At 38.6% G+C, this 14,007-nt stretch overlaps 1 protein-coding gene across 2 annotated transcripts; it reads left to right on the top strand.

Annotated features, from left to right (window-relative positions):
• The first annotated feature begins 107 nt into the window (after positions 1-107).
• On the top strand, positions 108-10,566 carry MTFR2 (mitochondrial fission regulator 2). 2 transcript variants are annotated; one of them, XM_076335505.1, is made up of 8 exons: positions 108-184; positions 829-960; positions 1,351-1,455; positions 1,701-1,825; positions 3,889-4,106; positions 5,274-5,574; positions 7,914-8,097; positions 9,612-10,566. In XM_076335505.1, exons 1-8 carry the CDS (start codon positions 122-124, stop codon positions 9,708-9,710), a joined length of 1,227 nt encoding a protein of 408 aa, XP_076191620.1. In that variant the 5' UTR covers positions 108-121; the 3' UTR covers positions 9,711-10,566. The 2 variants fall into 2 exon arrangements, with proteins under 2 accessions (XP_076191620.1, XP_076191619.1); XM_076335504.1 differs by having other exon boundaries at positions 108-328.
• Positions 10,567-14,007: the final 3,441 nt, after the last annotated feature.

Below are 14,007 nucleotides of genomic sequence, written 5' to 3'. Positions count from 1 at the left end.
GGGCACCGGTTGCTTCCGGTGAGGTGGGAGTGCCGCGGAGGCCGGCCGTCGCTCGGCTCGGTGTCCCGGCCTGCGGGGGGCGGCGACCGCTCCCTCCCGCCCTGCAGCGCGCGCGGCGGCCATGGCGCTGGTGCTGGATCTCCTCAGGCGGGTGCTGGAGTACTTCGGCTGGCCGCCCGACCAGGTGAGACCCCGAGGCGGGGCGGCGGGGGCTGGCTGTCTCCTGCCGGGCGACGCCTGGAGACCTGCTAGTACGGGGCGTCTTGTCTGCAGCCGTCGTGGTTACGGGGAGGAAGGGTCGTCACCTCGGAGCCGCCGCGTGCTTGCGGTAGGACGGGCTTTGCTCCCTGCGTACGGTTGGGTTTGTCGGTACGGGAAGGCTTGACTGGTATAATTAGACATGCTGCCCGCATGTGGGATTTCGACGGGTCACTGTTCTGATACAGCCATTCAAGTGGTTCTTTTTTCTCTGAACAGAGGGGAAAAAAATCAGTAACTCTAGCTGTTAATGTTCTGCTATTTTAAATGAAAGGCTACATAACGCTTCCCAAGTAGCAGTTAATCCTGTGTTTTCAGAGACCTGGGAAAGGTATTGTATGGGAAACTGGAAAAGTTAACTGCTGGAGTAAGTCAGGGTCTGATGTTAGAGCGTGAGTTTATGGGCAGTTCTGTAGTCACGGGTGTCGATAGCGAGGCACAGCTGCAACTTGTAGTTCTGGGGAAACTCTTATTTATGTGAAACTACTAATGTATTTCTAGGAGTACTAGTTTGAGCTATCCTGGTTATTTTCTGTTTTCATTATCGGGAGTTCTTGGCTTTTTTGACAGGCCATATTTTTGGAAACTCGCATATTCGGCAGCAGTATCAGTCGTACAATCAGAACATGCCTTCCTTCAGCAATCTCATCAAGAAGGCATTTCCAGCAGTTATATACAGTCATAAGGAAGTATCGGGTCAAGGTACATTAAACTTATTTCACTTCTTTACCAATTTTTTTCCCCGAGACCTGTATAGATGCATATGGTTACTCAAATGTGCACTTTTTCTTTTGTCGGTAGCTCAGAATATTACTAGCTACATGATGTAGCTGCTACATTCTTTGTTGGTCTTTGTGCCACTCTAAAATATACTGAGTACAGGCTGTATCTTGGTGGTGTTTTGGAAATGGTCTGTTAAAACCAGTATAGCCCTCTTTGGACTTTCAGCTTGAGAACAGCATTGAAAAGTTAGGTTAACGTAACTGCGTTATATTTAATTACATATAACATTAAATAATTTAATTACTTTGATTGTAAGAACTGAGGGCTTTGATTTTTGCTTCTCAGATTAAAAGTTATTCTGATTTTTAGGTCATATCTGTTTGCCAAAAAAAGGAATATGGATCTACTCGAAGTGTTGTCCGTAGACTTGGGACAATTCTTTCCTTAGAACCCTACCCAAGACCTTATTTTCAAGTAAGTGATTTATGGTTATACATATGCTTCAACTATTTAAGCTTTCTGGTTTCTTAATGTAGTGATAGCTTTCCTGTTCTTCTTACCTTGCGTAACTCTTGTGTTGCATCCCTTATGCTCACTGTTTTCAACTTGCTTACAGCACTGTTTAAGAATTCCTTTTACTGAGGCAGAACTTCTGGTATGTGCTGAATCTGGTTTGTCTTCATACATTTTTTTTTTTTTTCTTGTTTGTTTGTTTTTAGCTTGTTCAAGACCCAAGTCCTTTCGGTTATGATGAACAAAGCACAGCTCCAGCTCCTGTAGCTCCATCACTTGCTGATGTCCTGTGGGTGGCAAATGATGAGGGACAAGCATTTACTAGACTTAGGTAAGCAAAAGTAGAATATATGCATAAAAAGGAGTACTAAAAGTAACTTACGTCTTCTCTTCTTTGTGGTGTGTCATTTTGTGTGGTTTGTTGTCCCGTGTCCCGTCCCCCCCGTCCCCCCCCCCCCCAGCCCTTTCAGGCTTCCAGCTAAACCAACCCTGGAAAATTTTTGGGTTTTTAGGGGGGCAGTTCCTGCATACCTGGAATTCTTACTATGTAGAGTATTATTATCCAAAAGATTTCTGAAATTTGAGTCCCCTCTTTTCTCTTCCTAATAGCACGTCAGGTACATTACTGGTATTTTAATTTGTTTTCACTCACAAAGTACTTTGTGAGAGAGGGAGTTTAAGGGAAACTTGTGTATTGCAACATACAAGATGATTATTCTTATCTTTATCGTTTTAGTTTACAAGCATTTTGATAAACATTATAAAGGGAAAAACAAGAAAAAATATTTAAATGTCTTCTCTTGACGTCGATTACTACAGTGCTATGTGTGTAAACCTTGATGGTTGCTTTGATGGAAAAAAAAACGTAATTTCTTTATTTTAAAAATTTACCTTGAATATAGTTTATATAAGTCTTTCTAGCTTTTACAGAGTGCTAAAGGAAAATATTTTTACAATAATATTTTAAATACCGTGAAATGACAAATTATTCAGGAATGTGCAGACACAAATAGCATACAAGTCTCTTCTCCCTCCCCCCCATCTCCCACTAGAGAAGAAATAGAAATTTGGCTTACTGTTCCTCTAAAGAATCTGTTCAAAATCAGAGGATGAGTCAGAGCCAGAACCAAGATAAAAATTTGGACACTTGTATTGTCTTGTACTACATCTGTATCGGACAATGTAATTCTGCTTCATATAGGCATGTGTTTGTCTGTGATCTTTGTGCTGCTTGCTGGTAATGGTACAAGAAACTGATGAAATGACACGCTTTTTATTAGAGAAGTTTTGATAAAGCTGTGTTTCATCTTACGATTCCTGAGATGTTACTGTTGAATTATGGAAGTTTTTTTGCAGCAGCTGTAAATACTGGAAGAGTAAGAATATTGTTAAAAGGGACTGAGGCCTGTTTTGTCTTGTTTGTGCTGTTCTTTAGCCTGTCTGATTCACAGATCTGTGAAAGTTCATTCTTTTGTTGTTTTCATTCTTTGTTCCTCCTCCTCTCCTGGCTCTGTGGGATGTTTTTCAAGAACAAGTATTCTAATTGATATCTTTTCCTTCTGAGCCAGTGTGAAGAGCAAGGCTTTCTGGCAAATCAGAAAGCACTGCTGCAGGTCTGATTTGAAGTAAAAGGATGATGAATGTAAGGGAAAAGGTCTGGTTTTGTTTCAATCAAAACTTAGTACATCTTGAATAAATAAAGTAAATTTAATTTCTTTCTTTGTTTCATAATGAAATTCTGGTAGTTTGAGTTTACACTCGTTCTGTGTTTTAAGGTTATTTCTGCAGGTGCAGACTTGAAACAATTTTTAAAATTAAAACCTGAGACTTGTAGCACAATTTTCTAATTCAGTCTGTGTTCATATGTAGCTTACAGAAGATGAGGTTCTTGTTCTGTAAGTGTGTATTAAAATCCATTATTATTTTCCAATATATTTTCTGAAAGATTGCAACTTCTTTGCTGCTTGCAGTGTTCATCTTGCAGAGTTTGATAAATGACTAAAATGTGTGAAGCCTAATTAAGAGATCTCCCAGCCTTTCATATCTACTGTTTCAGGTAGGGAGGAGGGAGAGACACCTTTATGGTGTCAGTCTAATAGTTATTGAATAATAACAGCTCAATCCTACATTATGACCTTATGATGTATAATCTGTCCCTGAGTAAATTATCTGACTATTTTTTATGATGTGTTTTCAAGGATCTGCATTGTACTTGAGCAAAGGGAGACTTAAAATATTTTTAAGGTTATGAGTAGTTAAAAGTTTAAAGTTTTCATAAACAGTTTGCAAATTTATATCTTGCTGAATGACGATAACTTGCTTGAACTTGAATAAGTTTTGAGATGCCCATTGCTGGCTTAGCCTTTTGAAACCGTGTCTTGTGTTGCTTTCTAGGACTGAATTACGGAGAAAAGAAAAAAGTACGGCTTGTCGTGACGTGACTTCATCTATAGATTCAATACAAAGTGTTCAAAAAAACAGTACAAAAAAAGACAATCTTGTTGATCAGGCAGCATTCCAGAAAATTTCTGCACTTGAAGATGAGCTAACCTTTCTTCGTGCTCAGATTGCTGCGATTGTTTCAGCGCAGACATTGGGAACCATTCCGCCACGTAAGTCCTTCTGGTTTGAAGCAAACCAGTTTTCCTTTCTTAGCTTTAGAGTTCCTGTTCACAGCTTGCCATGTCTGATATTGATAGAGAACATCTCTGATCTCTCTAACTGAAGTTACACCAACAAAATTTACAGAATATAGTATTTTGTTTCTCTTTTCAGTATTTGGCGCCACCTCCCCCCGCTTTTTGATGCCTGTTTGCCAATTTTGAATGCAGTTGCTCCTAACTGATCTTTATACTCATTTCCATGCTTGTGAAGGAGCTTAGTAACAACACTATCCATAGGCTACCAGTTACTGCTTAAAAAAGTTGCAGACGATTAATTATCCCTTTTGGGTTTTGTACTGTTTCTGACAAGTTATCAAAAGAATGGATTAAAAAAAGTATTCTAAGGAAGTCAGGTTCAGGCTTTAAGAAAAACAAATGCTGCCATAGATGTGTCTAACAGCCACTAGAGTATCAAAGATTGAAGTTCATATTGGAGACCAACTATCTTGTGATTTATTTTTTTTTTTTAACACCACCCCACCACCACCACCCCCCCCAAAAAAAAAAAAAGTTTTGACATCTTGATTGTCTTACTTGCATTGTGATTGTTGAAACATTTGAACTGGTGTGGGGGAGTTACATTTGTGTGCGTTGTGTGCCAAGTGAACTTAAACAGTAGTTCAGGCACCTCTGTGGTTCATTAGGTGTTCTCTTGGCTCTTTTTTTGTCTCTTCTCCATTGCACTCAGTATTGTAGTCTGTTCTACATGTTTTATGGTTATCTTTGCTTTTGCTTCATGTGGGATATTCTAACGTTCAGGCCATTGAGAATGAACTGTATGTAGTAGCAGGCTGCTTTGCTGTTGCAGTGCTGCTTTGCTGATTTATCTAGTGCTTACATTGAAGAGACAAATGGAGAAAATCAGGGCAGCACAAGACACCTCAGATCCATTATTTCATGTGTTCTGAATCTGTGGCTTTGAAATAAAAAATGTTCTTTGTTTTAAATGTAATTCTTCTGTGGTATAATGTGTGAGGTGTGCAAGAAAGTGCTCTAAGAGGGCTGTCTTATCTTGACTTAAAACTGAGTCATCCTACATGTTGCTTAATATTGTTAATTGTGAACGTATACTGACTAAAAATAAGATCACTATTTTTCTTTTATAACTGCATCCAGAAGCCTTTAAAACATTCAGCACTCCAGATGGATTTTACCCAGTGCCAGCCATGACTTCTACGCCATTGCCCGTCTCTCAGAATCACTTTGTAATTCCCTCGCCTCCTCCACTTCCTTCTGGTGTACCATCTGGTGCTGATGCTAGTAATTCGGCAATTGAACTTATAAAACAACGTCGTGCTGCAAGAAACAGTGGTTCAGCTACAGCTGATAGTGCTGATCACCAGAGGACAAAGAACATTCCTAGTATGATGGATGTTTTGAAAGACCTAAACAAAGTTCAGTTGCGAGCTATTGAGAGGTAGGTTGAATTGAATGTGTATCCAAGTAATCCAAGACTATGTAAGCATCACAGCACTTAAGTAGCACCAGAGAACACCAGTGTGAAACATCACTTAATAAGCAGCTACTGCTGACAAACTTAAGTTGGCAACTTGTAAGTTCACAGCTTGGAATGTAAGATACTTGCGATATGGCTTTTAGATGCATTTAAAACATGCTGAATATCACAGCATTTAAAACTAGTTTCCTGCTTTAATATACAAATCTCAGGTTGGGGTGGGAAGGTGGGTGTGTTGCTATCTGGAGATCGCTTACAAAGTTGCCTACACAGTCCCAGGAAATTGATCTGAATGAATAAAATTTTTGGATTCACTGTGGAAGGACAAATTCTTGGGGAAACATTGGAAAGCTACTGTTAACATACCCAAAGTATTCTGGTCCTAGCTTTGAAGCGTTAAAGAAAATATATGCTGTATCTTTTATTGAAAATGTTTCGTAAATTTGTATTTCAATAGTGCAGTTGGATTATAAATACTTTTAATGGTCTACTGTTTTGATGCACAGTTGATGTCTTACAAAAATGCATTACTAAAGACTGCAAGATGTCTTTGGGTCAGTGTTGCTCTGCTGTGCTAGGTGTAATAGAGGTTGTCAGATGTCTTTTCTGAACTTTTTGAGTTGAAAAAGTATGTAAGAACAACTGAGTCTATAATGAATATTTGGAGCTCTTAATGTGTGAAGAATGTCACCAAAACTTAACTGCATTCTTATTTCAGCATTTTCTTAACTGTGAGCTTTATCCCTGAAAATAACTAGGACAAGTCTTTGGGCAAATTATGCATATGCAACTCTAAAGCATATCTTTACCATTTTGATGACATTTTCATAGTAAATAAAGCAAATATAAAGTGCACTTAGGTAAACCTGTGTGTTTCCTTATGTATGTTTTCTTCCATATAACTCCATGTACGGTGAATGAAGAAAGTGAAATGTTCAGGTTAACAGTTTTAACAACCATCATGTTGAGCAGGGGCATAATTAGTAGGAAGCGGCAGGTGTGCATCTGAAATGCTTTCTGGATTTAGGCATCTACTTGTATTCTGAACTTAACTGAATAATGAACTTACATTGTTGGAGGGAGTAATGATGATCAAAATTGCTATAATCTTTCAGGTGGGAGTCTGACAGTAGTTTAATGTGTGCACTGTAAAGGGAAGACCTCTGTTCTCAGAAGTTGAGAGCCTGAAGATCCCAGTTTCTACTACCTGAGCACCAGCTTACACGTTGGGCAAGTGCTCTAACAGCTTGATTTTATAGGAAGGGTGGACTCGGTCCTTTCAGGTTTCACGTTAAATGACATCTACTGCTACTGCCAGACTTTGAGCTCAGTGCTGTCAGTATGCATTAATAGGTACAATTCATTGTCCTGGAGATAGCACTTTACCAGCAGAAGTGTGAATATATCTAGATGCCGCCACCCCCAAATATCTCGGTGGTTAGGAAGCCTTTCTTATGATTTATTTTCTTGGGCTAGTCACTAATTTCCACATTTCTGTTAGGTTTTGGGGTGCAGGTGCTGTTTTGATCTTAAGTCTCTGTGCCTGTCTCTTGATTTTGAATTTGATAACATTTTTTCTAAATTAAATTACAAACTACTTTTTAATTTTTGCCTATAAGATTTTCTTATTTGGATGCTCAGGTGCTCGCTTGGAGGGAAAAGCTGACTTTGAAGCCTTTGTGCCAAATCTGATGATGATTTTTTTTTTTTTTAAAATAATGAAACTTGAGTTCAAGTGTGGTTTATAAATGGGGCTTTATGGTCACCTGGCTGCGTATTTGACTTAAACAAAGTGGTTGTTTTCTTTAAATATAATTGCTCTGAGGAATTTTTTAAGTTTGCTCTTTCTCATGAGACCATAGAAAGGCATACTGTTCCAAACTTAAAATTAATGAAGTTTAAATCAAATTATGTTCACAATGGTTATGAAACGTTAGTGAGAGATTCCCACTAACATACCTTAATATAACTTATAAGCGAGACCTGCTATGAAAGCTGCACATTTTGCTTTTTTTCCTCGTTATTTGCAATACTTTTTAATTCTTTGTATTGATTTCCTGATATTTTTATTTATGGAACAGCATCAAGTTGTATTTTCAAGCTAAGAATCTGGCTGACAAGTTGTTGGGTGTACTTGTATTAGTCCTCTTTGGTGAATTGCTGTAAAATAACATTAGCAGCATTATTTGTGTAATCGGGGATTTACAGGATAAGGTGTATATGAAAGCGTGTCTCTAGATTTTGGATCACTCAGCACAGGATTTAAGGGCAGGAGACAATAATTTTCTTTTTTTTTGTAGGTCACCTGGAGGTACTCCTCTTTCTAGACCCAAAAAGAGGCAAAGTTCAGATTGGGATCCAGTTGCTCTACTAACTCATGCACTAAAGCAGAAATTTGCACATAAAAATGATGAAGATGATTCCCTGGACAAAGAAAATCGATCTTTTGATAGCTCCCCGTTTTCTAGTCCAGAGATCCCACTGGTATGTTTTTATATAAGAATGTGTTTTTATATTCTTGAAGTGACTGCTGTTTTCATGGATAGTTGCAGAGTTTTCATGAGTCTACAAATTCTCTACAATGTTTTTAAGCGATCAGCCTAGGTAGTTGCTTTTTTTCAAGTATAATCAAGGCAGAGAATCTCAAAGATTAAGTATTTTGGGTGGATTTAGACTGGTAGATACACTCCTAGATGCGCCAAGAGGAAAAACTTAGAAGACTGACTTTAAAAATTCAGCTCATAGTTGATTGAACTATGGACATTTGCTTGATGGTAACTGGCAGGTATCCATGCATAGAAACTAGTGACTGACTAATTTTACAAATAAAGATACTAGGAAGGTACAGAGAGGTCTGACTAACATGTGCTATGTGTTCAGAAATTAAAATGAAAGCATTGGCTGTAATACTTGCCTTTGAGGTAGCATCACTTCCACACAGTTTGCATCTTTATCTAGAATGAGACGTGATTCTGAATGCTGTCGCAAAGCCCATAAAAAATACAGGTTTTGGTATGAACAAGAAAAGTGGTAGACAGAGCCATCGGACTAAGGTGATTCTGAGCGCTGGTTTCTGTAGAGCAGCCTGTGCAAGCTACTTCAACTTACACAGTCTAGCAGTACTGTTGGTTATTTGTTAGAGACTTCCACAAACTTACTGCTTAGATGAGATGGATAGAAATGGGTGGCAGTAATTTAAGTTTCCTTGCTTAGCAATCTTTGTATCTTGAGTGAGATAAAGATTTGGACTGTGGCATTTGTTAGCCTAATGGAGGGAAATAATAATGCAAAACATATGGAAACCCAGACGTTCTTTGAAGGCTGCCGCTTATATGCGTGGCTAGCTGCCTGGCTGAAAACTTAAGGAAAACTAAGGTGTGTGTTTCTATTTCCAGCTATAATGATTATTATTTTTTTTATTTCAGCTGCCACAAGGATTTTGCAAACAAAATGTAGCGTATATTTTACAGACTGTAGTGAGTCAATAGCTCTGGTGCAGTCTTAATAAATTTCCCTGTTGACTTCCCCCCCACCCCCCCCAAGAAAAAATTAGAAACTTCTTAAAAACAGCCAGACTTGTATTTTGGATGCTGCAGACCATTGCATTACATAGCTGACATACCTGATTCTAGACACACAGATCAAAGTTAGATCCTGGAACAGCTTGTTTACAGAATAGCTTTTGTTCCAGGATCTAACAGCTGAATTATAAAGTCGTGGAAGAGAGACTGCTTAAGGCCAGCATGTTCAGGAGTAGATACAGAAAGATGGGCTTTTTCTGGTTAAAGCAGAGTAATCTCATGAGCTTGTAATCAAGCCTCTAATTGTTTACCCTTGAGTGTTTTGAAGAATAAATGTACTTAAAGCAATTGCACAGGCTGTTTTATTCTTCCTACGTTAAGAGAAGCGCAACAACTCTTCCAAACTGTCTTTATTGTCAACATCTTCTCATTCAGTTGTCTTGGGTATAATTGTTTACTTCCAACCCTGCTCCCCAGGTTGGACGTTGCAGTCTGAAGCCAAATGCAAAATCTAGCCTTATAAGAAGTGATGAAGTTAAACAGGTATCGACATGGAAAGCGAGAGCACATATTTAACTGATGGAGACTTCTGAGGAAACTTCATAGTGTGTATAAGTGGCGGCTCCACTTTGAAACTGCTGTAAGGTGCTGTAATGTTTTCTAGAACATGTCTCTCCTGTGCTGTTGAAGTTTGGGTTGTAGGGTTTGTAAAATTGCCTATTCCTTCTCCTTGGTTTCCCAGCAGCCAAACTTGTGAATGCAATGCACCAACCATAAAAAGGTTTTTATTGCTATGGAGCAGTGTGTTTGAAACTGGGAAATGCAGGAAATAAGTGTGTGTGAAAGAAAAATAATTATTGGTGTGGCAGCTGAGGTGTGCACTCTGTTTGCACTTCAGTGTAAATAATGAGGAAGTGTAAACTTTTTGTTAGTGTGTTCTATATAACTGACTATATAATTAATGGTAGCTAATACTGTTTCATTAGAATGGTATAGTTGCCTCAGTTTTCTTTGCAGCTTGCTTACGCAACTCCATATTCCATGTGCAAACAGTATTCTAACTTATTTTGGGTCAGTAGATAAACTTTTATGTTTGTGAAAATTTGTCGTGCTGTAAGTAAACTGCAGGTTTTCTGTAAAATGCCTATAATATGGGGGAGTTGTGTTCTGAGATAAAAAAGACCTTGTAGAGAGATCTACTAGCACACGGTCTAAATTCCCTATGTAAATAAACATTAACTCCCTCCTTGGCTTCTCCATATGAAGTCTGTTTTGTTCACAAGAGTTTATAAAATAAAACTTTCTTTATATCATAGGTGTGTGGTAGTGGCATTTTGTGTTGCAGACTAACTTTTTTGTGTCCTAAGAGTTGTCCATGTTAGCTTCTTAAATTGTATTATCTAAAATGGATTAATTACCTAAAATGAATTAAAGGAGAGCTTACATCTGCCAGAGTACTTGTAGTCCCTTATTTACAAATTTATTACTGTCCACTGCTTACAATAGCTGCCTTCACTTAATCTTTTGTCTAATGAATCCTGATGTATAAAACAAAAATCCTATCAATTCAGCTATGGACTGTGTCCCTTGTATATCCTGCATGTCTTCTATTTCCCTGCCTGCTTACACAGAGTAGACTGGCAGCTGGATTCTGTCTTACTGACGAGCCTTATTTGCACAGTTGTAAGAAATTACTGTGCAAATCCCATACTTCGGTTTTAATTTTAAAAGTTATTTTTTGACTAAAACTGGAGCTCAAGTGACTTGCTATTTTATGATTCTAAAATTATGTCTTCTAGATGTTTTTTCCTGAATTTAGTAATTATTGAACTTTATCACATTCTCCCATTCCTCTCTCAGTCCATAACAGTTCGACCTTCCCTTTCTTTCCACTTTCAAAATACACATTTGCTGCATTCTCTACCTAAACTTGACAACTGCTATGAAATCCATGCAGAATAGCCAGCTTGGCCCTCTACTTAGCAATCTTACCCTCTTCTGTCAAAGCTCCCCATTGTCTTTTGTCTGCTGCTCTGGTCTCCGATACACTAGGGAAGCAGGGAGCAACAGTGAAGGAAGTCCATGCAGTGCCTGCAAAAGAGGATATGTAGGCAGGTGAATCCTGGTGAGCATAAAGCCTATGAATCAGCTCCCTTTTGCTCAGTATCTGCAGTGTGACGAGGTGGAGCAAGTTATCTCCTGTGTTATATCAGCTTTCGCAGATCCAGGGGATCTCGGGGTTTGTGGCCATTCCATTGTGACTGATAAACGTGAAGGTGGAATTCTTGCTGTAAGAGTGAATTAATCCGCAAAGCCCTGAATACGGTAGTCCTCTCTCTCTTCCCCCCCACCGCAGTTCAGGTGCTTTGTGACCACCAGTCTTCTCTTCAGGAAGAACTGTTGTTTTGGACTCCTTTTATGTGTTTTTTCTGTTCTCTCCAGAGTTCAGCATTTAACTACAAGTTTGGCCTACAAGAGCATTTTGCAGTGGGAATTTTGAATTTGAAAGTGTCTTTCCATTTTGGAAGGGAATTCTCTCAGAAATTTCTTAGTACCTCTTAAACCAAGGATCTAGTGTCAGACTTCAGAAGCATCTGCAAATTTTGGTGAGCTGTGTGACCCTTCAGGTTACTATCTCTGATTTTTGTGTCAGTCTGATGTGAATTGTGTGGTAATAGAGTTTGTAGAGCTGATGAGCTTCCTTAGGGAAAAGATTAAGTCATGCGCCATGTGATTTTTTTTTCAACTATGTACCACCTACACATGTTAAGAGAACAGATTCTTTGTTTTATGTAGTTCCAGATGTAAATTGGGTTAGGCATTGAGCCCTGGTATACCTTGAGAGGTCTGTGGGTGCCATCTGGTAACATCTGACAGTTTTCAATACTAAGAAGTTGCAAAACTTAAGACAGTGATGTTTAGTAATGAAAACGTTAGCACCCATTGCAGAGATTTTTCTCCCTTTCGGAACTAATGGGAACGTGGCTTTGTCATCTTATTTTCTTTTACTAAAACATGTGTATCAACAGCTTGGAAGCAGCTTGAGGTTCTCTAGTTATCCATGCCCACCTAGAATCCATGCCCTGGTTACCTATGAATAACCTCGTTTACATGAGGTCCCTGACTGAACTGCTCAGTGACAATGCAACTCCTAGAGATGCGGTAGTGATATGGGGGAGGAGGAAGAGACTCAGGAACATGAGCGGATCTCTATTGGTCTGCTGGAACAATCTTGTGAAATGTTGTGCTGCCTTACTCTTGTCACTGAAGAAGTTTGGAAATTTTACTCTACCACTCCTGATGAATTTTTGGGCAGTATGTCTTCCTTCAGGAGTTGCTGGGGAGGTCTCTGGAATGAAAGTTGCTTTTGTTTTTCCACTAGAAAGACTAAGAAGTATGTATAGTATATCCACTTTTTTCAATTGATAAAATTGAAACAATTTTTCAAATATTTTGAGTAAATAGGGCTAGAAGGAAAAGTACAATGCAGTTGTTTAAAAGCACTCTTAAGGACTTTTCCCTAGGAGAATCTAAGAGATTTGAGCTCTCTTATCAGTGAGCTTTCCATTACAAGGAGACTAATATACGATTACCTGAACTGTCAGAACATCACTGTTTGCTGACAAACTCCTATAATATACCAGACCTGTCCAGGTACTAACTACTTGTGAGGGACAATTAATAGGTAATCTGTCATCTCTCTGTCTGGGGGGAAAGGCACCGCAGAGAATATGCAACAGTATTCACTGCCCTCAGTCTGTTCCTCTTTTCAGGAATTAATTACGTTGTTCTTTAGTCCTACCTAAACAGTAAAATTATATATATCAGGCTCTTGCAAAAGCCTAATTGACAAAGGGATCCTGCTAAACAAGTTAGCCTTTGAGTTACTGATCAGAAGCCTTGGGGAAAGTAAGTCCCGCAGGCAAGACTATTGAAGCAACTGATGCCCCAACGTTAGTGAGGTCTGCAGCCAGCTTTCACTTCTGCTTTATCTGAAACCTGCTTGCTAGTGATTGTAGGTATCCGGGAGATGTTCGTGATCCTGGTTCCTGTACCAGGTTCTCAGAACAGATCCCCATGTGATCTACCAATAGGTTTTGCATAGTGACACCGACTTCAGCTACATCTGTGTTACCTTCCAGGCTTATCTGAATAATGTATGAGTTGTGTATGATACTTCAGAGCGTTCTTGTTGCATGTCTGTGTGAAATTTGAATAGTTTGCAGATTCTATTCCACTGCTTAACATACTGCTGTGACTTGGCTAAAAGACACATAGAAAAAATCAAGCCTTCCTGAAATTTTCCAATTGTCAAAATGGGCAGTATCAGCCCACTGTAATGAGAGAAACTACTGAAAAATTGACATTCATATTGCCCTCAGTCAATGGCATGATTTGATTTAATAACTTTCAGTTGTTTTAAGATACAAGTCCTTATTATTACAATTCTAAGTGAGAAAATGCGGCTTTTTTTCTGAACAGCATTGTCCTCAATATTAGTATGAATTTTTCTCTTGCTCAGGCATGTATATTCATCATACTTAACATGTTTGACATTGAGAATGTACTGCTATGTAAAAGATCCGTCTTACGTATAGTTTCACTGGCATTTGTGAAGAATAACTTGATAATTCTTTTATTTGTTTGTTTAGACATTGAGATTATATAATCCCTTTTCTAAATATAAATACATTATGTTGAAGAAAAAAATACATTTATTAATAACGTATTTCAAAATCACAATTAGAATAAGTTACCCAATATACAGAAGCAGCTAGCTTCAGGTCGAACGTCTTGGTATTTGTGCTATGTTTTTTGAAGAGAACTGATAAACAGCAGTTCCTTTAGGAATTTGATGCGGTTTTGAAGGCTT

This window comes from Aptenodytes patagonicus, chromosome 3 (genome assembly GCF_965638725.1).
Source record: "Aptenodytes patagonicus chromosome 3, bAptPat1.pri.cur, whole genome shotgun sequence".
Lineage (NCBI taxonomy): Eukaryota > Metazoa > Chordata > Aves > Sphenisciformes > Spheniscidae > Aptenodytes > Aptenodytes patagonicus.
The sequence above is the reverse complement of the archived record's forward strand: the minus strand, read 5'-3'. Positions and strand labels throughout refer to the sequence as shown.